Below are 25924 nucleotides of genomic sequence, written 5' to 3' on the forward strand. Positions count from 1 at the left end.
CGGGGAGGGACTGCCAGCAGGATGGGGATGGGGACTGGCACTGGGGGAGCCCCCCCGGCACATCAGGCTTCAGCTTGTCCAGGGGCTGAAACCTTGTGCTTCGGACAAATTACCACTGGGCAGCCTTGCTCCTGCCTCAGTGCAGTGGGAAGGAGACTTGTGGGGATCCCTCACGGCCCCATACTACTGCTTCCTCCTCCTTTCCCACTCCCCCCTTTTCCTTCTGCACGGAAGAGGAAGCAAGGCAGCCCTGTTGTTAAAACTTTCACTTCTGCCCGCAGACTCAGGTACGAGCTTCTGCTCCGCAGCACTGCGGGACGGTTCCTTGCCAAAGGTGACGGCGAGGGACGCGTGCTTCGTCAGGCGACGCCAGGAGCTGCAGCCCGAGCGTGCGACGTGGGGCAGCGCCCGCCTGGCCCACGGCCACCTGGCACGGCCACCGGGTCTCCGTTGGGTGTGACGGCCACGCTCAAGCACCGGGGACACGACCAGGAGATGGAAACGCTCCTTGGGAGCCCCGTGGCGAGCCCCGATCAGCCCCAGGACACCATGGAGAGCGGGAGGGCTGCGTGCTTGGTGGGACATGGGTGGGCTGCCCTCTGCCATCGCTGGGGGGCCTGCCCCAGCCCTGCTCCATTGTCCCCGAGCCCAGCCAGGCCCCAGGGTGCTGCCAGGCAGGGGCGCCCTGCCTTTGGGCACAGCCACCCCGAGGTTTTGGGGTGTCCTGGAGGAAGGAGCCCGGCGTGGGTCCAGCCCGGGCATGGCTGTGCTGCCACCTCCTGGCGCAGCACCGTGCCGCCCGGTACCGTGCTCCCCGCCCCGAGCAGGGAACGATGGATGGGGGCCCCTGGGGCTCCGGGCACCGCCTCAGGACCACACAGAGAAGGGCTCAGCACCACCTCCGTGGGGCCGGCTGCGACCCGCCGGGAGCGGGACTCGAACCGGCGACCCTCCGCACTCCCCCCCCCCCCCCCCCCCTTTACCCCAGTGGTGCGTTCCTAAAAACCTTCCGGGCGCTTCCGGGCGCCTCTCGGCGGGACCGGAAGCGGCGGTGCTCGGGTGGCCGTGAGGGACGCACCGTGCCGCTGGCCGCTCAGCCGGCGCGGGTGAGAGCGGCGCCGGGAGCGGGCCGGGGCCGCGCTGCGGGGACCGGGGGCGGCGGCCGGGCCTCTGTGGCCCCCTCGGGGCTCCCGGAGAGCGGCTGGGGCCTCGGCGTGCCGGGCTTCCGGGGCTGGCCGGGTCCCGGGCCCCGTTATTGGGCCTGGGGGGGGGGGGGGGGAGGCGGCCGGTGGGGGGGGCCTGGGAGGGGCCTGGGGGGGGCCTGGGAGGGGGGCGTGTATATATACGTGTATATACATATATATACATATATGTACATATATCTACGTGTATATACGTGTATGTACGTATATATAGGTGTATGTACATGTATATATGTGTATATAGGTGTGTGCACACGTGTACTTCCATGTATGTGTATGTATGTGTGTACACACGGGTGTGCACGCACCTCGCTGTGTGCGTATTGGTGTGTTTTATTGGCGCCAGCCCACCCCCAGGAGGGCCCCGCTAACCCCAACTCCTTGGTTTTCCCTCTGCAGAGCTGGACAGGACGGCGGTGGCCGAGGCGAGCGGGCAGCCGGCGAGATGGCGACGGGTGCAGACGTGCGGGACATCCTGGAGCTGGGCGGGGTGGAGTCGGAGAACACGGGCACCATCAACAAGAAGGACATCATCAACTCGGATAAGGTAAAACGTGATGCCCTAACGGCCGCTGCTCGCTTGCTGGGTGCTGGCTGGCCTTGCGTGTGGTGGGTGTTTGAAGAAAGGTGGAAAAAAACACGTTCCTGCCATATTCTGTTTATTTTCAGGCTCTCTAGGTATACTAAGAAATGTCTGTAGGGCCCCACTCCTGTGCTCCCAGTGTTCTTAGGACAGGGGCATTTAGGATATTTAAGCTGTAGCTGTACAGATGGTGCTCTAGTGAGCTGGGCCTGTCCCCAGAATGTTTTCTGCTGTCTCTAAAATTCTTGTCTTGTGGGGTAAGTAGGAAGTGTGTTTACTATCTAGCCCCCAAGCGTATGTAAATAACATAAAGCAGACCTGTTTTAGAAGGGTAGAACATTGTCTGATATGGTTAAATGGTAAATGTCCTGTAATGAAGTGCTTAGTCCTTGTGCGGGCAAGCTGTTTGTCTGGGCTTTGGCAAAGCTGTTGCCTGTGGGAACGTGGGCAAGTTAGTAAACTGGAAGTTTACTTAAGGAAGTGTGCAGTCACATGCTGCATTATCTGTGGTAACATGCTATGGGATGTTTTTGCCTTCTCTGTTCAGAAGGTAAGGTCTTAGCTGTTCCATGCTTTGCGAGGCACTGGGAATGCCAGTTCACGGCTAATTATGAGACCTGGAGGTGTTTGGAAGTGAGGTGGGGGAGATGAAGTCACCAGGAGCTCTCTGGTACAGAGATGGTCTTATCTGAAGTAAAATCTGTGCATTGGTTTTAAAAACAAAACAAAACACAACACGCCCTTATCGCCCAAAGTGCTTCTCCACTGTCCTTGCTTGCTTCCACTGAGATGTTTGTTTCTGAAGAGAAGCCTAATGGTTTCATGGCTGCCTGGCTGGGAATAGAGTACGTAGTATATAATTGGTGTAGTGGAAAACTGATGAGTTTCAGTAATTGAAAGGTTGAAGTGTTAAAATTGCCAGCTATCAGCTGTCTTGATGAACAGTATGGCTAGTGAGCTGTTTCTGGCTGGATTCAGCCTGCGATGTTGTGCCACTGAGTGTTCAGAGTTGTGAGTTCTGTGACTTAGATGCGTTCGTCTGTTAGCTAGCAGGGAGCTGAAGGAGTGCCGGTGGATGTCTGTGTCTTTTGAAGCAGGGAACCAGATAGGTTTCTTCTCAGATTCGCCTGGCTAATGGAAAGAGAAGGAAGGGAAGGTGTGCGGTGAGATGTTTCAGGGGTGTTGCAAGAGGCTGCATGCAGCTGTGAGTGAAACATCTGGAATTTCTACAAAGTGCAGAAACTAAATCACACCAAAGGCATAAATACCCCATTATCAGATGGAGAGGTAAACCTTGCTAGTAACAGTGCAGCATTTGCTCAGGAAATAGTTCTGTTCTCAATTAGAAAAGAAGCAGATTGATGCCTTTAAATCACAGGAGAATGATGAAGTACTTTCCAGTCCATTAGTGACTGAGAATGCTTAAAAAAAAAATTACTAGGCATAAAAACGTTGAAATCAGCAGGACCAGGTAATTTGTTCTCAACTCCTAAAAGAGCTGGCTGGGCTGATCTCTGGCCTGCTGACATTAACTTTTAATAAATCTGGGAACTTTGGGGGAATTCCAGAAGCCAGCATTCAAACAGGGCATGTGGTGACCCACGTGTAACTGCCTTGGTTGGCCTTACATTGCTCCTGGGCAAAGTGATCGACAAGCTGGGAGAAAGGTATTTGATTAGGAGTGAAAAGGTGCTAATGTAATGGATGTCTGCAGTGAAGTTTTATGGGAAATACTTGTACAGACTGTTAGATTCTTTTTTTTTTTTTTAATTGGGATTTTGAATTCGCTTGGTAAAAGATGTAATGCAATTTGTGTTACAGTGTTAGTTTTTACTGTTGCAAAATACTAGGATTTAAAAGTCGTTAGTGATATGGTAAACAAGTATATTAAAAAGGAATCACATGGTAAGGGTGAGTAGTTAGAAAGATGGCACAATTAGACCAAATGCTCTGCATTGCTCAGTAAACCCAGCCCACTCAAAGTATGCCTTGATAATGCAGCTACTAAGGTGTCCACCGGAATCCAGAGCTGATAACATATTTATAAAGCTGTGTACGTGATATGAGGAGGAACGTGGCTTAGAAACCATCAGCTCTGATGAAGTTTTAAGGGCTAGATTGAGTTGTCTACCTTGAATTCTCAGTGTGAAGATGATATGTCAAAAAACATCTCTGCTGTGTAACTGGGACACTTGAGGCAGGAATGAGGGGTGACTTCTATAGGTGATTTTGGTAGTTCTGTCATGGGGCTGCTCTAAGAGCTTGATCTGTTGCTGCAGAACAAGGTGACAGAAGCTAGAAGAGTAGGAAGACAGTTCTTAGTATCTTTAAATGTTAGAGAAGTCAATTAAATTGTTTAATACCTTCATACAGAGACAGTACTTGCCTAGCTATCTGAAAGCAGGCGTGCTTTGTCTGTCCATGTCTTCCACCAGGAACAGGCACTCTCCTGGAGAAACTCAAGGTGTCTGGAAACAGATAGAAATGAAAACCGTAACAGGGCACCAGGTTGTGTGGTTTTGTGTGTTCCCTCAGGGATTGCCATGTCTGAGACTAAAATTCAAATCTTCTGTTTCAGAAAAAATCCAAGAAATCTTCAGAGACGTTGACGTTTAAGAGGCCAGAAGGAATGCACCGAGAAGTTTATGCACTCCTCTACTCTGACAAAAAGTAAGAGAGAAAGAGCTTGTGCTCATCTGTGCAGGTTGGGGGATAGCTTGGGCTTTTGGTGTCAGGGCAGCATCCACTTGAAATTATGGACAGTCTTGCTTCCAGATTCATTGCCCTTTTTTCTTGGCCCACTTGTGTCCCTCTCTTGGACTTTGTTCAGTGCCTTGCCTCTCTCCTTTGAATTTGAGGGATTTACTTTGTGTATGAGATGAATTGGGTACGGGCACAATAGGCTAGTGCAGATGAGGTAGTGTTATTATCCTCCTGTATCTAATCCTATTTTTTTTTTTTGTGGCTGGGTATAGCACCTGCTATTATTTTTGCAACAGAAATTCTGCGGCAGCCTGTATTTGGCTTGCTATGAATTCTGCTCTTGCCTGAGAGGACTCTTGCATGGTTTGCTTCCCTTGTGATTCTGTTCATCCATGCTGCGTGTTCTGTCCTCTGATGCATGTCACTTTAAATTTATGCAGTGAAAATTATTTCTCTGGCAGTATATAACAGTCTTCTCATCCTTTCTATCTTAGTGGCTTTGGGCTGTGCTTTAGATTATATCAGAGGTGATCTAGAGCTGGCTTAGAAGAGTTTGGAGGTATGTGTTCTTATGTGACCCAGGACTGAAGCATCTCGGGGAAGAGCTGAGCACATTAGCATTGCAGTCTAGGAAGTGCAAAACCTGGAGTGAAGCTCAGGTTTTCCCACCCTAGACATTTTGGTGGCAAATCCCACTCCAGAGTGTGAGTCTGAACTCTCTCTGGGTTTGTCCTGGGCTGCTTCCTGCTTCTCTTCAGCCAGTGCTTGTCTCCACCACAGGGATGCGCCTCCGCTGCTGCCAAGTGACACAACTCAGGGTTATCGAACTGTCAAAGCAAAGCTGGGGTCCAAGAAAGTCCGGCCTTGGAAGTGGATGCCCTTCACCAACCCAGCGAGAAAAGATGGGGCGATGTTCTACCACTGGAGGAGAGCAGCGGAGGAGGGGAAGGACTACCCGTTTGCCAGGTTCAATAAAGTAAGTGGGAGCACTTTCAAACAGCAGCGTATAAACAGCAGCAGGGAGCTCTCCTTTGTCAGCCTCTTGAATGCCCAGACAGGAAGCTGGTTCTTTCAACATGTGAAGGCTGAATTCAATTTGGCAATTGCATTTTAAATAGCAGCATGGCCTACAGCTGTGCGACCTCAGACTATGGAGTCTCCAAATGCTTCAAGCTAAGCGGGCTCAGCGTGTGGTCAGAGCTTGCCAGAGTACCTCTGTGTTTCAGGGGTGCAGTAACTGATATGGTAAGGAGGCACTGTAACATTTAATTAACTTCTTAACCAACGTCCTCTTCCTGATTACAGGCTCTGGGTAGTAAAAGATATTCTATTCTGAGCGAGACATTGAAGTCAGAAGTCTTGTTATCTTGCCCAGTATGAAAAAATTCGCTTGTAGCTTGTTGGCCAAAAAGCTGGCTTGCAGCCTCTTGGCCAAACTCCAGCACAGATACTGAATTACACTGCGTTCCCTCTGAAATTGCTCCTGTGGTATCAGTGTGGTGCAGTCCCCTGTTCCTTGCATCTTATGTTAAATTATCACAACGTGTTGTTATAATCTCCTGCTGTCTTTTGTCCCAGATGTATCTGCTTTGAGTGGTTAGTGCTTTCATGTGTATGCACAAAGGAAGCTACATCAAGATTTATATTTCAAAGTCAGGACCTCAAAAATTAGGAAGGAACAGAGTTAGGGTGCCTCCATAACATAATTTAACCCTCTTCGTGATGCAAATCTGAAGAGGAAAAGGGGAAAAAAAAAAAAGCGTGTGATCACATGAGTCCACAAAAGCTCTGCTTGTGTATAACTGTATACAACATTTTAAGTTTGCAACCCACAGAGCGTCAGCACTAACAAAGCCCGGCTTCCTGCGGAGTTAAGTGCTTGGTTGACCTTGTATGTTAGAAGGCTCAAGCTCTGACTGATGCTTTCTCTTTTGTTGGGACGCTGGTAAGAGCCTCCTGTGGTATCTGTTCTCTGATGTCTAGGGTGGAAGTCTGAAACAGGACTCATTTAGTCAAGGCACCTACCTAGCTGTCTGTGTGAGACTCTGGGAGCGTAATTGTCTCCAGGACTCTGCCTCTGTAACAGTTTTCAGCTGAGTTCAACCAAGTTTATCAGAGGGGGCCATGCGTGGGTGTTGAATTATATGATTCTTGTTTCCTTAACTTTATCACGTACCGTGAACTTACTGACAGAAAAGTCTTCAGCGAGGCTGCAACCTTTAGATTAGTGCTACAGACTGCTGCCAGCTGCACAGGCACCATTATATAGCATTAGCAGCAAGTTGTTACCCTTGCTGTGGATCTGTGGTTGAGAAGGTAGAAGGCACTCGTGGAGTTTTGCAGATATTTGCTATGTCAGAGGAATTTTATTTACTTTTCCAGGCTCTTCTGCTGGTTCCTTCATGCGTACTTGATACCTCTGCCTGTGTCACTCCCCTTGACACGAGCTCATTTTCCTGTGTAGTCACAGAGTTGTTCTGTGTGACTGTGTAGTCTTATCGGTCACTCAAGCTCTTTAACTTGGCTTCTGCACCAGTGCTCAGTTGGTTTGCCTTTTCTCTGTGCCCCTCATCTCCCACCCAGATCCCTCCTATCCATTGTGAAATAAAAGCACAAAAGCAGCCTCACTGGTGTCGGAGCACAGGCTTAGCCAACTTTCTGCCTACTGTTGGTAAAGGCTTAGAGAAAGAATATGAAAATGCAGCAAATACAGAGCTTGCTAGCTTCTGGTGGCTTTTACTTGGGGCTTTCTTAACTTGGAATCTGTGTTTAATAATAGGTGCATTCAGGGCAGCAATCTGCTTTGCGAATATTCAATGGCAACTAGTTCCGCAGGTTAATTTTGTGTGGTGTGAAAAGGTGCTTTCGCTTTGTTTTAAACTGCTGCCTAGGTGTTTCATTTTGTGCCTGTGAGCTCTTGTGTTACAAGATGTGGTAAATTGTCCTTGCTGTGTACTGTGCTTTCCTTACTGTGACATGCATCTGCCCTTTGTTGTTCTCAATTATCCTTTCTTTAGAAATGGCTGGACTGTGAGTGCATGCTTCTGTTCTAGAAGCACGGTGGGTTTGTACTTTGGCTATGTTTCTCTTTTTCTAATCATTTTTACCGTTCGGTTTGTCTTTTCACCACTGCTTAGCATTGTGCTGGTGTTTTCACAGAGCTGTCTCATGGCTCCACGATCTTGCCTGAGCAGTTTCGGCTAATTTAATGCCCATCATTGTGTGAGTTTACAGTGTGAAATGTAGGACTGAGAGGGGTTTTCTGGGCCATTGAATCTTCGTCTCGGCTCTTTCAGGCCCTGCACCATCCTGTCCCTTTCATAAAGTGATCAAGTTCTATTTGTTAAGCGGTTGGATTTTCTTGCCCCCATGCTTCCTTGGGAAGCTGTTTGTTCCAGACCCTCTTTGCTCCATTTCTCACTTCTAGGTTAAATTTTCCATGTTAAATTGGCATTTTTTTTACAAGCCAATTTCTTTGTCTGTATTTCAGCCGTTCTTTTCTTCCCATGGATATTCTTTTAATTCCGTCCAGCGTACTTGAAGCTTGCAGTCAGATTCCCTTTCAGGCTTCCCTTGCTAGGCTCCTTTCTCTTCCAATCTGCCGAGGGAGAGCAAGTTCCCCACGCCATTACTCATCCTCGTTGCTTGTCTCTGTACTTGTTCCTATTTCAGTTCATCTTTCCTGAGCATGGGTCAGTAGAGTTCTAGTTCGTATTCCAGACGAGGTCTTGGTGTGCAGCTGACACCCTGCCAGTTTCTGCTGGAAATCCTTCCTGGGGAGAGGGGGTCATACTTGCATTTTCATGGCTGTGTTGCATTTGGACTGAGAGCTGTCTCGTGGCTGGCTCAGGCTTTGTGTCTCATGAGTGCTCACCTTCTCACAGGAGACTTGTTCCCAGTTGCATGGCCACAAGGTGCTAAAACCTTAAGTGACTTGCATGAGCAACCAAGTAACTCCTAGAAGTTGCACCTTTGAAGGGTACTCCACTGTGTAGACTGTTTGTGGCTGAGGAGTTCTGTGAGCAGCTGTGAAGGAGGCTGAGGAAGTGTTCGGGGAACTGCTTTTTGCTCGTCTCATTCTCTTCTATGACCAGGGAACTGCCATCCTCCCTTCCATCCACTGCAGAGGGCTGTACTGGCTCTTTTCATCTACGTATGCTACTCTAGAAAAATATGTTTATCTTGAAGTACCCAGGACATCCTTACAGTGTCTGATAGGATGGCATTTCTCCTTGTGGAAGTGGTACTTGAAGCCTGAGGTACAGTGTGTCTCCAAGGGCTGTGCTTTACCTTCATGCTTCTGTGTGTAACGATGGGAGAATGGACCTAAAGATGCTGCGTGGGATTCACGAGGATGAGATTTCTGGTGTAGGACTCAGGAGGGCACAGAAGTGTTGAAGAGTGTGTGCTGCTTACGTGCACACGATTTTTTCTTGTGGAGGCAGGACCTTGTCAGGCAGACCGAGGTTCCATTGAGGGAGTGGTGGGAGGGGTAAGGGAGAAAAGCACAGGCTTGTTTGAGCTGCTGCTTCACCGTGTGCTAGGGCTCACAGTAAGCACTTGTATTGTTTCCTTAGTACTCATGTGTCACCGGTGTTCTTTTCAGAGCCTTTGTAGGCTGGGGGATGTGGTGTGGGTTTGGCACCTGGGATGGACTGTTTGTAGCTCTGCTGGGGAAAGGGTGGATGAGGAAGGGAAGGGCGAAGATTTTGCTGAGTTTACAGGCCTCGTTTGTACAGCAGCCAGCCTTTCAGATCTTCGTGCTTGGCGTGGACAGTGCTGCAGAAATAGTAGGTTGTGTATCAAAGCAGGAGGTATGCTAAAGGTGAGGAACCACCACTTCTTGCTTGTCCCATTCCTCTCAAGCAGTGAATGTGTCCCAGCCCAAGCAGAGTGGATTGTCAGAGCGGCTGATGTCAAGGTATTGGTGCTGCTGTACGGGAAGAATGGAGGCAAGCTGGCCCAGCCTTGGTTTCACTGTCACATTAGCCTAATAGTTTTGAATCCTGTTGTCAGGATGTGGGCTGGTGACTCTGCCTGTGTCTGCCACCTGGAATAGGTTTCAGCCTACCAGGCGGTAGTTCCTGAATGTCATGTTTGTGGCCCTGGGATCCCATGTTGTTCCTTATCAACTCCTCTGCCTGTTCTGTCATACTTCCTGTCAGGGTCCTGGCAGTGCCTGCCTGATACTTTGGCCCCCCTCTTGCTCTTGGCTCCAGTATTTTGGCCCCTACCAGCTGGCCACGAGAGAAGGGCAGTGCTGTAATGAGCTGCCGCATTTTTCTCTTCCCTGCTTAGACGGTGCAGGTACCCGTCTACTCGGAGCAGGAGTACCAGATGTATCTCCACGACGATGCATGGACCAAAGCCGAGACAGACCACCTCTTCGACTTGGCTCGGCGTTTCGACCTGCGCTTCGTGGTGATTCATGACCGCTATGATCACCAGCAGTTCAAGGTGAGTCCCAGGGGCCAAGGTGCTGCTAGCAACCTGCTGTTACGGCACGTGCGGGGCTTGCTGCACTGCAGAGAGCAAATTACCCTTTATATCAACTTAATTAGGGGAAAATAATGAATTATTGGCAGCAAGGAATATTGAATTTCCAGCACAGGGCATTGCTGCTTGTTTTGTTTGTAATTAAATCCACTGTGACTTGTGCTCATTCCCTGTTGCATTTTATTAGAAAGTTAGCTTTGTCCCTGCCAGGAGAACGCTCGTGATTCCCTGAAGATAAGGCAGATGGGGAGTTTGTTTAACTGAGTAAATAAGGATCCTGCGTCCCAGTCTTGGCCCTGGGAGATGGATCTTCTCGTGGTCCCTGGGGGATTGGGATTTTTCTCTTGTACTACTCCTGACTTGTGATCTGACCTGGTGCAGGTTTCTGTCATTTCTCTGAAGTAGGGTTCATCAGTGGTCTGAAGATGCAGCCCTGGTGTTGTGATCCTAAATCTCCTGTTTCCCTGCCTCTTGGGGACACGGGAATGATACGATTCCCATGGAACAGCTCCAAGAGCTGGAGGCTTTTGCGGTCCTCTGAAACACTCAGGTGAAGAGCGTGTAGCAAAATGGAATAACAAGAGTCTGCCTGGCTGGCCAGTCCGAACACCTTTAGTGCTTGCAGTAAGGGAACACAGCTCAGGCTCCATGTAACGATGGGTAATGAATGGTTGCAGCTGATACCTTCTTGGTTGTGGCTCAAATAGCCGTTATCTGCAGCAGCTCAGAGGAGGCCTCCGGTGTGCTTTTCAGAGTTTCTTGGTCACAGATCTCCTTCTCTTGAGACAATTACTCTTCTTGCATCCTTTTATCTGGAGTAGATCACTTCTGTAGTCCCCCTAACCCTCAGCTGTAATGTTGGACCCTCTGGTGGGAGTTTTTAAAGCAGTGGCTTTGAACTCCTGGCAGTTAGTTTGCATGGTTCACTGAGGAACTCCCCCTTCCCTCTGGCTCCACAGGCTCTGACAAGGCTCCTTGCTGATCCGCCACCTAGGTGTTGTTTCTTACACCCAACCTGACATCCTTCATCCAGTGGGTCCTTAGCTGGATCCTGTACAAGGTTTTGCTTGGTTCTTTCATAATGTTGTCCTCTTGTGATGTCTTCCACAGAAAAGGTCAGTGGAGGACCTGAAGGAACGATATTACCATATCTGTGCTAAGCTGGCTAACATTCGTGCAGCTCCAGGCACAGACCTGAAAATCCCGGTCTTCGATGCTGGCCATGAGAGGAGGAGGAAGGAACAACTGGAAAGGCTGTACAACAGGACACCAGAACAGGTATCTGGGGGAACCACTGCCCCACAAGAATTATTGCAGCCTGGAGTCAGTGGATAGTGACATAGGCCAAAAGGTGGGAAAGAGAAAGGTGATGCTGTTTTCTTGCCCAGTACAAGTACTGCTTAGAGATTAAGGAGCTGTGTGTTCCTCAAAGTTTGGGAGGGAGAATTCTTTTCTGTCATTAGTTCACTCTAATGACAAGTTCACATGTGTAATGACTCTGCTGGTCTCTCTCACATTTATTGCTGTGCTGATACTAGATATAACTACATGTTATGTCTGGGGAGGAGAGCCAGCTTTTCATAGCACTGCATTTGCAACTACAGCATACGTGAGCTTTTCTACTCTTTTCTCTGTGCTCAGTCTCCTTGTCTGAAGGTGGGATTAATCACTCGTGGTTGCTGCTAAAGGGTGGACCATGGACGTTGCCATACCTGCTAGTTTGTAGACTGGTATTGCCATGGATGCAGGGCGAGGCCTTGGAGCATAACGTGCTCTGCAAATTCACATTGTCTTCAGGACATTAGGCAGGGGACTTTAAAGGCATTTCCAGGCTGGTCCAGAGCAGAGTTGTTATCAGTAGATGGCCCCCTTGCCTTGCTAGGCCTCCTCTGCTGCTCCCATTGCCTTTCTGTGCTCTGGTCTGCAGGTGGCAGAAGAAGAATACCTCATTCAGGAGCTCCGCAAAATTGAAACCAGGAAGAAAGAGAGAGAGAAGAGAACACAAGATCTGCAGAAACTCATCACAGCTGCTGACACCACCACTGAACAGAGACGTGCTGAACGCAAGGCTCCCAAGAAGAAGCTTCCGCAGAAGAAGGAGACAGAGAAGCCTGTAAACACTTTTATTTTTTCCCCCCATTTTGTGCTCTGGCTGGGTAGCACGTGTTTGCTTCAGCAATTATAGCAGGGTCAGGCTTTTAGCTTTTTAAGGGAGAGTGGCTGGTGGATGCCTTCTGGCAGATATGTTTTTGGATGAGTTTTTGGAAGGCAGAGAACGGTCTGTCCAGTCCTTGTCAGAGAACTCTGATATGCTCTCTGTCTCTCTCCCATTTGAAAAGTGCTGGTTTAAATCATGTTTTCCTTTCCCTACCTGAAGAATGGGATGAAATGATGTCAGACAGTCATTCATGCCTCATGGCAGAGAGAAACTTCTGTCTCTGCTTCTCCAAAGGGTATTTTGGTACTGCCGTGCAGGGCTGTCACACAAACCCATTGTCTATCACCTGCCTTCTTTTCTTAGTCCTTGTTTCTCCTCCCTTTCCAGTTCCTGGGTCTCAGGAGCATCTCCCCAAGCTTAATGTGTGTGCCTCAGCTGTGATCAGAGCAACCCTGTTGGGTTACTGTGTCCAGTTCTGGGCTCCCCAATACAAGAGAGAGACATGAACACACTGGAAAGCATCCAGTGGAGGGCCAGCAAGATGATCAAGGGACGGGAGCACCTGTCCTACAAGGCGAGGCTGAGAGAGTTGGGACTGGTCAGCCTGGAGAACTAAATTCAGGACCTTTCTTAGAAAGGAGCTGTTGCAATGTCTCAGATATTTCCAGCTAGTCCCTGGAAATTCCTGTCCATCCACACTGTCAGCAGAGAGCACTTGTCATCTTCCTCTGAAAGGGTCTGTGCAGAGAGGGGAGAAAAGCAGTGAATACTAGACACTTACTGCCAAACTAAGGGCGCCTAATAGCCACCGCTACCATAAAACTCCCCCCTCACCTCCACCCTACCCCAGCCCACATTCTGAATACAGTAGCACTGGGGACATTGCACACTGAATTCCCTTGAGGGCTGGTCAGGTAAAGCTCACCCATTGCTGGCTTATCTCCCTCAGAATAAAGGAGCTTTTCATTGGTGGTAATGGGAAAAAAAAAAGAAAGGTGGTGATGGAGAATGGAACTGGGAGGATGCTGAGGATGCCAAGGTGAAGGAGGCTAGCCTGAAATACTGCCTGTGGGGCTGGTGCCTGGAGGCTTGCACTGGATAGGCACGCCAGGGTGGGCAGAGAAGCAGTTTCTGTTGTTGCACTAGCATCATTTCAACCATGACAGAGTCCATTAGGAGTCAATTACCAACCATAGCCGGGAAATGTTAAGAAAAAAATTGCATTTTAACTAAGAATTTGAATCGGGAGCTGCATCAGCATCATTTCAACAAAGGAAAATCATTTACCAAAGAGTCAATTGAGGTTGAAGCGTTTACAGCATGTACAGGCACGCAAGGCAAAAGAACCCATTTAATTGCTTCTGTGCTGAGTGCAGTCAGAGTTGTCTCGGCTAAGCCAGCCATCCTGATTTACCCTCACTGCTTCTGTCAGGGTGTTCAGCAACAGGCTGGGGGAGCAGAGTTCAGGGCATCTGAAAGCCAACCTTCATCCCCAGGAAGCAGGGAGGATTGGTTTTGGATTGCAGCCCTCTCCCTCTGTTATATTATTTTATATCCTCTATACAAGGAGAGAGGCTGCTACCTCCAAAGCTCAAAGAGAACCCTTAAGAGTTCATGAGCCCTATTGGTAGTTAAGAGATTTACTTTTTCCACCATAGGCGTACTTAGAAAACTCTTCCTGGTACCTCTATTGATTGGGCTGACCACAGATGATAAAAATTTTTATGCCCAAACACACGCAGGTTTCTCAGCTCGTACCGTAGAGGACTTACAGTTGGAAGCCCAGATGTAAAGAACTCTCGGGCTATTCTGGTCAGTGAAATGGGCCTAAGGTAAGGATGGCATTGTGCAAATATACATATGTTAGTACCACCGTTTAGGGTTAGGGCTTACGCTTGTTGGATGGGTGCAAGGCTTTGTGCAGAGCAGTGTACTTAAAACAAACCAGCAAAGTGCTTGAGCTTTCCAAAGATACCTTTAACTGGAGTATTTTTCTCAGTGAGTTTGCTTGGGATTTTCCTCTTCCCTCAGCTCTGACCTGTGGCCATGGCAGGTGGTTCTCTGTCATAGGAAACAGTGTTTCCCCTTCAGATAGCGTCTCTGTCAAGTCTTGTGTTTTTTGTTTCCTCCATCAACACATCCTGTTTCGATCTCTTTCAGGCCGTTCCTGAGACTGCTGGCATCAAGTTTCCTGACTTCAAATCTGCAGGTGTCACGCTGCGAAGCCAGAGGGTAGGCTGTTGTTCTGGTCCCCTGGGACCTCTCTTAATATCTTTCAGTCTGCCTGTTCTCCTTTTATAGCTAAAGAAAGTCAAGATCTTGCCTCTAAAATAAGAAAGGAATTCTGTAAATGTGGAGACTCAGAAACATGGAATGCGGGCTCTGTGAAAGCCAGCACATCGCCTTGCAGAGGCACCTGAGCTTGTTGTGTTCGTTACTGGTGTGCCCGCTCTGCTGTTAGGCACACGTGACAGACCCAAACGGGGCTGTCTGCTCCAAACAGAGCTTGCAGCCAAGTGTAAAAGGCCTCGTAGAGCACATGCGTTAATAGATGAGAAGGTGAATTTAAGAACTACATGTTCAGGTTGTGACTTGAAAAAGAGAGAGACGTAAACGCATCTGACTTTTAGTCTTTTTATTGCCATTGTTTAGCTTTGGAAAATATTTGTGGGAAAAGCCCCTTTGTTCATCCTGTCATACAGATATCCGTGAGAACAGAACTTGCTGTTCTCTCTGCAAGACTTGAGGTCTGTATCTTAGCGACAGCTTTTGGGATACAGAGTCGGTTAAACCTGCCTGCCTGGCTGAATGTTTTTAAGAGGGGTTTTAATAGCAAAATCTTGTTTGCCTAGTACAAGTGCTTTTTTTTCTAGTAAAAAAAAAAAATAATCCTTAGTTACGTTATTGCAGCAAAGGTGGAGAAGTAAGTTCCTTGCCCTGTACCCTCCCTTTTTAGATCGCTTTTAAAGAACATTTTATGGGATGTTGTTTTGATGTCAGAACAGTTTTAGATCTTGCTGGGGATGTCCTGGGGCTGTTAATAAAAATATGTTGGGGATCATGCTGCTTTGACTCGCACATGCGTGTTAGAGGTGGTTTGCCTCTACAAAGCCACTGCTGCGGGACCTCTTTAGTATGGAAGCGCCACCACCTGCAGGTTACCTGTGTAAGCAAGGGGCTACAGCCTGGAGAAACTGAAAATAAATAAATAAATAAATAAATAAAGCAAGTGATGGGCAAGACTGCAGTGCATGTGTTGAGATTTATGGAGATGTGGCAGATGTGTTCTCCGGCACTAAGATAAATAGAGTAATTTATGGAGATTGATTTGGATTTTGAAAACTAATAACTGATGGTTGATTTTTTCCTATTTTTTTTTCTCCTGAAAAAGAAGCTGAGCAATAACCTGTCAGTGATGGAACCATATGGCAAAGTCAGCAGCCTTTCTGTGTGCCAAACAGGCCAATTCAAATCCCAGCCTTTGCGAAAATGGGTGCTACATGCTTCTCCCTGTTCCCTGTACTAGTTACAAAATGCAGCGATAAGCCGAGGCATGACAGTCTGATTCAGCAACATTCAGTCTGCAGTATCCAAGCTCCTGAGATGACCTAGAGCAGCTTGCTATGACCTGCTTGAAATTTTCAAGGAGGTAAATGCTGCTGTTAGAAATACCAGTGGTTTGCAAATTTAAAAAGACTGCAAATCACTGATCTAGGTGAAAAAAAACATACTTCCCTGCTTGGAAATGGGAGTCCTGCCTCCCGCCCAGCCAAATGAATTCATTTGTGGTCTTTAGTCAATCACGTGGGTTGTTTATTCAATTCTTCTCCTTTTTTAAAAAATGGGAGCTAATAGATTCATTTGCTTCACATACGGGTGATGGGGAGAATTAATTACATGAGGTCAGGACAGGCCTTTTGAACTGGTGAGAGATGCTGAAGTGCTAAGTGGTATAAAGTGGAGTTGACTGTCCGTGCTAATCCGAATATTTTACATGTGGGTTTTCCATGACAAACCTTCTGCACAGCAGTGGTGTTGCAATGATAAGAGTGGGACCTGGCTAGGACTAGGTGAGGAAATGGGGTGCCATGCTGGAAAGCTGTGCTCTGACAGCATTCAGCATAAGATATTTTGCCCTGAATGCATTGGAAAATGATTTCTAAAGGCTTGTGATATCCTGCAGTAAGTTCTTTTGCCTGAGGACCTAAAGGGTTCCTCACCTAAAGGCTTCTATTGTCCTCTTTTATTTTGTACTTTGCTACCGTGCTTTACGCCTTCATAGTTAGGTGAAGTTGGATTTTGCACTGAGATCAGGGACTCAACCTCTGTCAAGTGTGAAAAATGTATCATACCATCCCAAGGATAATTGCAATTGCTCTTTGATTAGAGAGATTCTTTTCTTTCCCAAGGATTTACAATTATCTGATAACTTAAGTTAAAATTAATATATAGAAATTAGTCTTTGAAGAAAAAGTTAGCAGTCTGTATTCTACTAAATTTGTTCCCAGTAGCTTTTATGACAATAGTCCAGGCTTTTCAAATTCCCCCTGTTGTTAAAGCTTACAAAAATCTTATGCACAGGCTGAATTTGAAGACTTTTATTTTTTCTAGGATTAATGGTCACTTACAGCCATTATTCTTCATAACTGAAAGTTTCTCCTTCAGCAGATGCTGAAGAGTAATCTCTTCTCCAGTGAGTTCGACAAGCTGCCTTCTATCACAATGCCTTCAGTCTCCTATTGTTCTCCGTAGGGCTGTGGCCACAGGCAAAGAAGGCCACAGCCCCTGTGCCCTTGCTCTGCATGGGATTTCCCCTCTGCCTCCTGACAGCACAGATTGCAAGGTTCTCTAATGGCAGTAGGAAGCTGGGCATTATGAAAAGCTTCATCTTAATGCAAGTCAGTGCACTGCCTTGGTGCCACGGAGAACAGGAGGCAGCAGCAGATGTTTGGGAAGGGGGTAAGCTTTTCATGAGTTTCCTGAAAAGGAATTTTACACCTTTGCCATTGCTGTTAGTAAAACCGTGTTACGAAAATAACACCAGGAATGTGTTATTAATTCTAAACGTTGCTTCTAGAAAACTTCCTGTTATACCAGATCTGCTCAGCTGGGAGGGCAGAAAGCCAAAGAGCCAGAGGAAATGAGAGATGGGTAGGGAATTTGTACAGGGAAAGGAGAGGAAGAGACTAAAGGGAAAGCAGGGAGCTATGAGAAAAGCTTTGCCAAGGGCCTGCCTAAGGGAAAGGAAAATGGGAGCTATTAATCTTGAATCTTTTCCAGGACTCAGACAAACCAACGGTAACCGCACATTTGTGATCTGGGCAATGCCGTGCTTCTGTAGGGCAGAGCTGAGTTTGTTTTGAACTCACCACAGTGTTTCTGTACCACGTTGTGTTCAGCTTTCAGTTTAACCTTTGACTGCGTTGTGTTCAGAGCACTTAGCTTTCACATACTTAACATCTCCTCAGAGTGTTACCTTAGGTTGCTCATTTTCTCTCACAGCTTTATCTGTGAGTCTTAGGTTAAAATTAGCTGATGTCATTGAATAACCACATCAGTGTTTTTAAGAAGGAAGATGATGGATGGAAAAGGGTGGGCATTTCTCCCTATTCCTGCATATGTGAGGTATTGGTCTGTGTCCCTGCTATATCGTCACAGGTTTGGGAACTGAGGAGCTGGAAGAGAATTGGTTGAATGATGTCTCATCCGGTAACAAAACAAAACTTGAGGGTAAAAAGGAGTTTGTAGAGATCTTAGCCCACCGAAGGGACTGAGGGATGCTCTAGCTCAGTCCTTCAGAGCTGCCCACCGTCTCTCGAAAAGGCTTTCAGCCAGCAGCCTGACCCTTTCTGCTAACTAGCATCTTGTAGACAAATTGCCTGTTGAACCAATTAAAAAAAAAGTAGAGGAAGGAAAATTTCAAGTACAGCTTTGGTACCCATCGATTCAAATTTTCACACTCACCAGCTTTTAAATATTTATTAGCCAGCTGAGCATTTTTGTTTTTTAGCACTGATTAACGAATAAGAATTTACTGTGGTAGTGGGGGGCAATGCATACGTGTGATTTCTTTTCCTCTTTTTTTTTTTTCCCTTGGAGTATGAAGTGAGTGCTTACTACGGCTCCAGGATGAATGATGCTTGAGGGGAAGATGGGGTTGTATGTGTGTTTATTCTCTGTATTTGATCTGACCCACAATTAAATGGCCAAGCACACTGCCTGTTTACTCTGCGTCGCAGGCTGTTGGCTCTGCTCCTTGCCTGTCATTAATGCAAACCCAGACCTCATCGGCTGCGAACATGTGAAACATCTGTCTGTCCTCCTGTGATCAATACCATCCCTTCAGAGGCTTGGCTTTGGAAGCAGTTCCATAAAATATCAGTTATTTTTATTTGGATTTGATAAATTTAATTACTTGGAGTAATTAATAATTTATTTGTTTTGTATCGATTGCAGTCCAAGGCATCCTGGTAGGACAGTCTGATGGAGATCAGCGTACCCTTATTAGTTAGGAAAGTTTATGTTTCCAGATCCGAACTTCCCATGGATTAGTTAGCTGAAATGTGCTTGTTGCTTCTGCTAGCAGTTTTTCAAGAGTGAAGTTGTAAATTTTGCACTCTGCGAGAGTGGGAGAGAGTAATTTCCATGGGGAGCCTGGCAGAGGCATGAGAGGAAGGTAGCGTCCTCATTTCTGTGAATAAAAGTCATGAACAAATGATGCAAGCTGGATCAAATTAATGTTGTGGCATTGCCATCTCTGTGTTGCATTACATGCCCTTTAATTAGGGTTAAGTGAGTGCCGGTGCATTTCCTAATTAAATGCATGTCTGTAAGGAGTGAAATGAGATGAAAATATAGGAGTATTTATTTTTTAGAAGAACAACAAAAGGATACAAAATCTTAAATGAAGTAGGGAAGGTGAGTCCAGCACCCTTCCTCTGTTCTCATTCTTAGCTGAGCTGCAGGGCAGTTAATGTTAAATTGCTGGAAGAAAAATGCATCTGTCACCTCTTTCATGGAAATCTGCTGTGGGAAAGCATCTGGACCAAAGCCTTAGTAGGCTCTCAGGTATAAAGAACACACTCTGGATGCAGTAATGGGGTCTGCTAAAATAAGTTATAGTTCTGGAAAAGACACTCTTTTCTCAGGAGGTGGACAGTCTGTAGCTAACAATCTCTTTTGGCCTGCAGTACTGTAGAAGAGGCATGTTGCTTCTGTGTTGGATCATCAGCTACCAAACACTGGGCAGCACCAGGACTTGGGGATTTTTGTCTGTCAGTCCTGGGCGGATTTGAAAAGCCTTCATTTTGTCACCTTTATGTGCACGGGCACCCTGATTGTATGTAACTCACGCAAAGCAACTTATATATTTATTTTTAGCTTAACCAATTAGCTTAACCAATATAATGATTGGAGTGTAATCAGTCACTGTAGTTTTTGGTATTTGTGTGAGCGTAGTTTCAGTTAAATTATTTAAGGGAAAAGCAACATCAATTCAAGATTAAGTGCATGTTTTGCTAGTTTCTTGGGTGTGTGTCTGATTTGGAAGTTCTCGCAGTATTCTTGTGCTGTGTGAAGCTGTCATCACAGTGCCACCTCCTGTGGCCTTTCTTAGGGCCCTCCCTGTAATCACAGCACACGTGTCTGTGCTTTTCATTTGGTTCCATCAGCTGCAGCTTAGGGACCATGCAGCCATTCCTTGGAGTCACCTTTACAGGCCTCAACTTGTTTTTTACACCTGTACAGAGCGGCAGGGCAGGGTTACCTGGGAATCTGCGGATCTGTACTGAAGTGTGGTACTCCTAACGTGCTTTTAATGTAAAACACCGTCCAGTAAAAATGTCCTTTGCATTTCTTAATTCTGCACCATGCATTTTACTATTTTTTCCCTAAGGAAACGCTTCCTGTAGCCCTTTTATTTTTACCAGACTTGCACTGTATTTACTTAAGGCACAAGGTTTTTAAGGGGAGGGATTGCCATCTCCTAAATGACAGGCAGCCCTTTCACGGTGTGAGGTCTTTGTCTTCTCAGGTGCCTTGTTTCTTGTCACAGCCTGGATGCCAAGCTGGGAGAAAACTGACTCTGTTTCCAGGTTATCAGCCATCATTCACGTTGATTCCAAGTTACTCTAATTTTAGAATCATGGAGTGATTTGAGTTGGAAGGGACTTTTAAATCATTTTGCTCCAGCCACCTTGCACTAGAGCAGCCACTTGTGCTGGATCAGAGCAATCTGTGCCTGCATCCCAGGGGGGAAAGGGTAAGATGGTACAGAAACCTTGAAGACCTTTTTACCTGCATGGGTAAAAACCCATCGTGCTGAGCCATTGATGCTTCAGGACCTTTGGCTTCCTTCGGGAAGTCTCTCAGCTTTACCCCTGAATCAGTGCTATAGATGCATAACGGTGCAATAATGTTTCTAGGATCAATGAGCTGATTCCTTGCCATGTGCCTGAGTATTCTGTGCTTCTCTGGGACCTGTTGGCCTCCATCATCCTTGACAAAGCTATTACTAGGTATATTCCTCTAACAAGTAAAACTGGTTTAATTTGCTGGGAGGATTCAGGTACAGAATTTATGTTTATGCACAATTGGTTTGGGAATTTGTGAGGTATGTCTTACTTCAGTCTAAAAAAAAACCACCCTGAAATAACCATTTACATAAGTTAATATAGACATGTTTTCTTCTTAAAAGGTTGGTTTATTTAGCATTAAGCCTCATTGATGGAGCAAGTCAATGGTCACGTGCCATCCCAAAGTGATCATTGTGCTTAATGTGTTACATAGCATAGTAGAGATGGCATAGCAGTATGATTTTTTTTTTTTTAATCCTAAATCTTAGTTTGGCAGATCAGCAGGCACTGACGTAAGGCATGGGGTCTATGGCTGTAAGCTTGGGCAGGGGGTAGCGTATATGCTCATTGAGGCAGAGAATACCTGTGTAATTTCAAACTTTTCTTAGTTTTGCATATATCCATTGCAATTACCCATCCACTTCTCATTGTACGACTTTAGTTCTGAGCAGTTAAGCACTTCAAATTTCCAGAAATGTGCACATTCATACCTGAAATTGAATTTCTCTGTTGGGGTTTTTTAAATTCCGGAGCTCTAAGGCTAGAATACTTAATATGGTTCTTCCTTGAGTCTTAAAACTGTGCAAAAGTGGAGGCTCTCTGCTCCTGCAGAGTAGAGCCATGCAGACGGGAAAAGGTTGACCTTCTTTCCCCATCTTCAGCCAGAAAATGCGAAAAGCATTATTCATCTGAAACTTTAGCGCTCCTTCTTCCTGGAAACCCACTAAGCAATTCAGTACTCTAAAGACATCCATGAAGAAAGTGCCTAATGAGAAAGTTTTCTTGAATTGCTGCTGAAATCCATGAAGAAGGTGGTTTTCAATGTCAGTGAGCTGTATTATAATGCTGAACAACGGTACCGGTGCATAAAACCACAGTTTATAGCTGTACAGACACAGGTCAGAAGTGTGGAGTTCTTAGGATTAACGGTTTTAGGACAGTCATATTGTTTAGGGTTGGAGAATGGTGAGTTTAAGGAAAAGACCGTCTTGAAATTGAATTAAAATGGATTGAAGTGCAGCATCAGGGAGCGGACGTATGAAATGTCCGAGTAACCGCTGATACATCATTTTGGTGAGAGACCAAACAAAAAGTTTTGGCACCAAAGTGAGTTTTTTTTTTTTTTTTTTGGATGCTTTGAGCACCGAAAATGAGGAAATCTATGAGGAAGGCAGAAAACTGAGAGCAGAATGTTTAAGATGACCACAGAGATATGTGGGATCCAGCCGAATCTGTCCTTGTAGATCCTGCAAACCTGTCCCACTCCTAATGCAGATGCCCATGGCAATCTCTACCTGCCAGGTGGTGATGCTGTGAGACACGACAGGGTACTGCTGCAAGCTCTGCTATTACGCAGACTTCGTTACTCGTCCAAAATATGCTCAAATACATTTATGACTACACTTAAAAGTATTACCATAAATTATGAAAATAGAATGACAAACACAAACAAATGAAGCTACTCTGTTTGGGGAGGCTGTATCTTCAGTTACTTCTTACCATGTTTGTTCATCTAATGAATTTTGCCAATTAACAATTAATTTGCAGTAGGTCTCCTAGTCATTAGTGTGAATTAGCGAGGTTTTGCTGGCAGAACGTCGTCTCGAACGTTAAGTAAAGGCGTAGAAAATCCTGTATCACTGAGAAGCTCGAGGGGACTCAGCCGTGAGAGCGCTCTGCAGCCATCTGACCACTCGGGGCCAACCCCAATTCTGTCCAGCCCTGCGCTGAAGTGAGGTGGGTGCTGTGCTCATCTAGTTAAGCTGCACGAGCCAAATTCCTGAGCAGTGCCCTCCTCCTTCAGGGGGAGACTCTGCACAGGGGGGCTGTGATGCCACGGCTTCGTGCTGTTGATTCACGCAATTTTCTGTAGCTCTTTATTTATTTTTCTCTTGATACACACAGTTCATGTGTTTAGTGCAGGTTGTTTATAGCAAGGACAAAAGATTGCAGTCCTTAAATCAAAAGCGACGTTGGTGTAATTATAAGCGCAGGCTGGTGGAGCAAACAGGGCTGTAGGGAGAGGCTGTCAAAGGAGAAGAGCATCCGAAATATAGTAACCTCAAAAATCCTAGCTAATCAGTTTTCTGACTAGAGCAATCTGTTTCCCGGGTATTATTATTACATGGGGACTTTAAAGATAATAAATAACAATAATAGTCCTGTATAAGGAAGGAAAGAAAAGGGCAAATGCCATTCACCTCGGAAGCTGTGGTTGCTTGCTGGAGTTCTCCGAGGAACAGCGTTTTCCTCAGCCCCTGCAGAGGGCTCGATCCGTGACAATGCCAAGATCATCCCAGGAGCTGCGGTGTGAGCAATAAGACTGCCCCGGGTGGTGTTTTTAGTAACGCAGAGACGGGGCCTTCAGAATCCACACGTCCCAGCTCACACATCCATAGCCAGAGAGCCCTTCTGTGTGCTGTGATCCCTGTGGATCGCCCCATTCCTCAGGAACCTGGGCAGCTGAGGCATCACCTCCAGCACACTGGTTCATCTGTGGACACCTGCTGAAAACACCAGCACAAAGAAGGGCTTGCCGAAGTCAGCTTGGGCCTGCCTGAGCCGTACGGGACACAAAGAGTTCTCCCCTGCAGCACGGCAGCCCAGCTAACGGACCCTGGCTAACAGATTATCAGCAGCGTTTGAGTAATAGACTGCTCATTTAGTTTTAATACATTTTGCATAGAGAGCAATCAGCCTTCATCAGTCTTAGAGATGAATTGGCTTAGCCAGCTAAATTCTAAAGATATTAGTCTGACAGCAGCCACATAAATCATAACATTTTCTTAATGATGGTAAAATTAAAATATACTCTTGCTTTGAGAAACCAATGAAGCCTTCCTGTTGGCAGGCCAGATCCTCCTGCCTGAATTAAAAGGAAGCTTAATTGATGTGTTTTTAAACTAAACAAACAGCCCCACTCCTCCGCATCTCCAGCGTTCCTGTCTTTGTAGTTAAATTACCTTGTCCTGCCTCTCCCCGCCCCATCCTCTGATCTTCAGGAGCATGAGTAAAGACCTTGGCTCGGTGTTTGTTGACCAGGCTCCCATCAGACATGAGCAGGACACACATGGTGTTACACTCGAAGGCTTTGCTGGAGCAGTTGTATGTATTGCTAGTAGTTCCTTGAGCTCGTGAGAGCCTTCTAGGGGAGCAGCTTGTGCTCTTCCTTGAACCAATAAACCAAGACTTCCTATCATCTCCAGACCCCGTACTCTGGGCTGCCTTTTTCTTCTCCGTAAAGATTTGATATCTGAAGTATGAAATTCACGGCTGTGCAGAAACCCCAACGCTGAGCCAGAGACCCTCGGGGTATAAAAATAGGACAGAGGTGGCCGCTGGTCCTTACTCTCCTGGCTGTTTGCACAGGGGTGGATTTTCTTCTTTCCCTAATGCTCCTTTTGCATCCCCTGGATCAGGCTTTTTTCTTGGAAATTCTCCCCTGGTGGTAGTCCTTGTCCTTTGCTGGAGTCTATTGTGGTGATAATATCTAGCAAAAGGATGAGATGCTTTCTAGGGCAGGCTGTGAAAGGCCTGCTCCCTGGGGTGCTATGGAGCATCTGTACGCTGGCTTTTGGTCTGAGAAGATGGGATGGAGAAGGCAGGTTTTCCCAGCCTTGCACTGAGTTGTGGAGCTGCGATGGGCCATATCCAGCCGTAGCGGAGTTAAGGTTACTGTTCTCACCCTTTGGGCGTGCACGTGCAGTGTTCCTGCTGTCCGAGGAATTCAGAAGGTCCAGATGGTGTCTGTTGTTTTCATTTCAAGGGTTTTGGGGCAGCACTGTGGGAAACGTGTGTATAATTTGGGAAACTGATATTGGGCTGTCTGTTTTGGGGAACTTTAACCAGTGGCATACAGGAAGTAAGGCGACCATCACATCCAATTTTAAGGTGGTGTAAAGAGTGGCTCCTCCTTCGGCTCGTTCCTAGGCCAGTGATGCAGGTTCATGGTTGGTTTGGCAGACGTTGGGGCTACTGATCCGTAAGTATCAGTAGGATGCAGGGTGTCTGCAGGCAACTTTCACCTCTTGGCTGTTGAAAGGGCAGCTGGAGGCTTTGTTAGGATGGTGCTCCCCAGGTGCAGGGGTGGGGTCACCTTGCGGGGGCTGGATGCGGAGGGACAGCCCGTGAAAGCGTTGCAGCGAGGTGTTTGAGGCTGCTGTGCTGTGACTCAGCTCCCTCCTGCTCTGTCTTTTAGCATCGTCGAGGCAAGAATGTGCTTTCGTTCGTTCTCGGATGTATCCACAGGGCTCGGAGCCCTGTTCTCCCTGCCATATTGTGCCAGCTGCGTTCGTGCAGCTTGTAATGTAATAAATGCTTGGTCTGAGCAGCTAGCACTCCTGGCAGAGCCCAAATGAATGCAGAGGAAGGACCCTGCTAAGTGTATGCATTCTTCCTCTCCTGGCCAGCTCCGCTTCCCTTTCATAGCTCACATCTGATGCTTCCTCTCTCACCTAGCCCCTTAGCTCCGATGTAAATGTGTGTTCACACTTCCGCCAGTCAAGTAACTGTGCTCTCTCTGTCTCTCCCCTTTGTTATAAAGCCTGCTCTGTAAATGAATCCCACAGGTCTGGGGCTCAGCAGGTAAAAGGAGAAGTGAGTCTGTTAGCGCATGAGTCTAATCAGGCCGGCTAAAGCGAATAAAGTAGGGCAGCATTGCACATTAGCCACTGTGTAAATGAGCCCTTTGATGGGCTGGGCACCGCGGGAGAGGTTTTGAAGCCAAGAAGAACTTTTGTTGTTAATTCAGTGACACATGGAAACTGTAAAACAGCGTGTCTTGCACACACACGAGAGAGAAAATAAAAGCCCTCGCGACCAGGCTTTTCAATACCTGCCCTCGGACCTAGTCTGAAAACTTTCAGCCCCTGTCTCCTTCTCTTACCACTTGATTTTCCTTTCTCTCCCTTTCTTTTTTTGTTCCCCCTGCACTATAAAAAGAAAAGCTCTCTTGCCTTTTGAACTAGACGGCTGTGAGTGAGGGCTATCTCTGAGCTGTGTGGCTCTGTTACCTTTGTGTTCCAGATGAAACTGCCAAGCTCGGTGGGACAGAAGAAGATTAAAGCCCTGGAGCAGATGCTGATGGAACTCGGAGTAGGTGAGTAAAGGGGGCACGCGAGAGAGAAAGAGACACACAGAGCTAGCCTTTGTTCTTGAGATGGGCTATTTTTTCCCCTAGTAATACAGCCAGTTTCTTGAATAACAGTAT

At 46.8% G+C, this 25924-nt stretch overlaps 1 protein-coding gene across 2 annotated transcripts in view; it reads left to right on the plus strand.

The window, feature by feature from the left end:
• Positions 1 to 982: 982 nt before the first annotated feature.
• Positions 983 to 25924, plus strand: part of DMAP1 (DNA methyltransferase 1 associated protein 1) — a 33013-nt gene continuing 8071 nt past the window's right edge. For both annotated transcript variants that reach the window (XM_067001871.1, XM_067001870.1), the window contains exons 1-9: positions 983 to 1106; positions 1602 to 1749; positions 4364 to 4455; positions 5269 to 5464; positions 9787 to 9945; positions 11095 to 11262; positions 11912 to 12097; positions 14303 to 14374; positions 25741 to 25813. In XM_067001871.1, the coding sequence (XP_066857972.1) occupies positions 1648 to 1749; positions 4364 to 4455; positions 5269 to 5464; positions 9787 to 9945; positions 11095 to 11262; positions 11912 to 12097; positions 14303 to 14374; positions 25741 to 25813 (1048 nt within the window). In that variant the 5' untranslated portion in view covers positions 983 to 1106; positions 1602 to 1647. The remainder of the gene's footprint in view (positions 1107 to 1601; positions 1750 to 4363; positions 4456 to 5268; positions 5465 to 9786; positions 9946 to 11094; positions 11263 to 11911; positions 12098 to 14302; positions 14375 to 25740; positions 25814 to 25924) is intronic.

The sequence above is a fragment of the Anser cygnoides genome, chromosome 8 (genome assembly GCF_040182565.1).
Source record: "Anser cygnoides isolate HZ-2024a breed goose chromosome 8, Taihu_goose_T2T_genome, whole genome shotgun sequence".
NCBI lineage: Eukaryota > Metazoa > Chordata > Aves > Anseriformes > Anatidae > Anser > Anser cygnoides.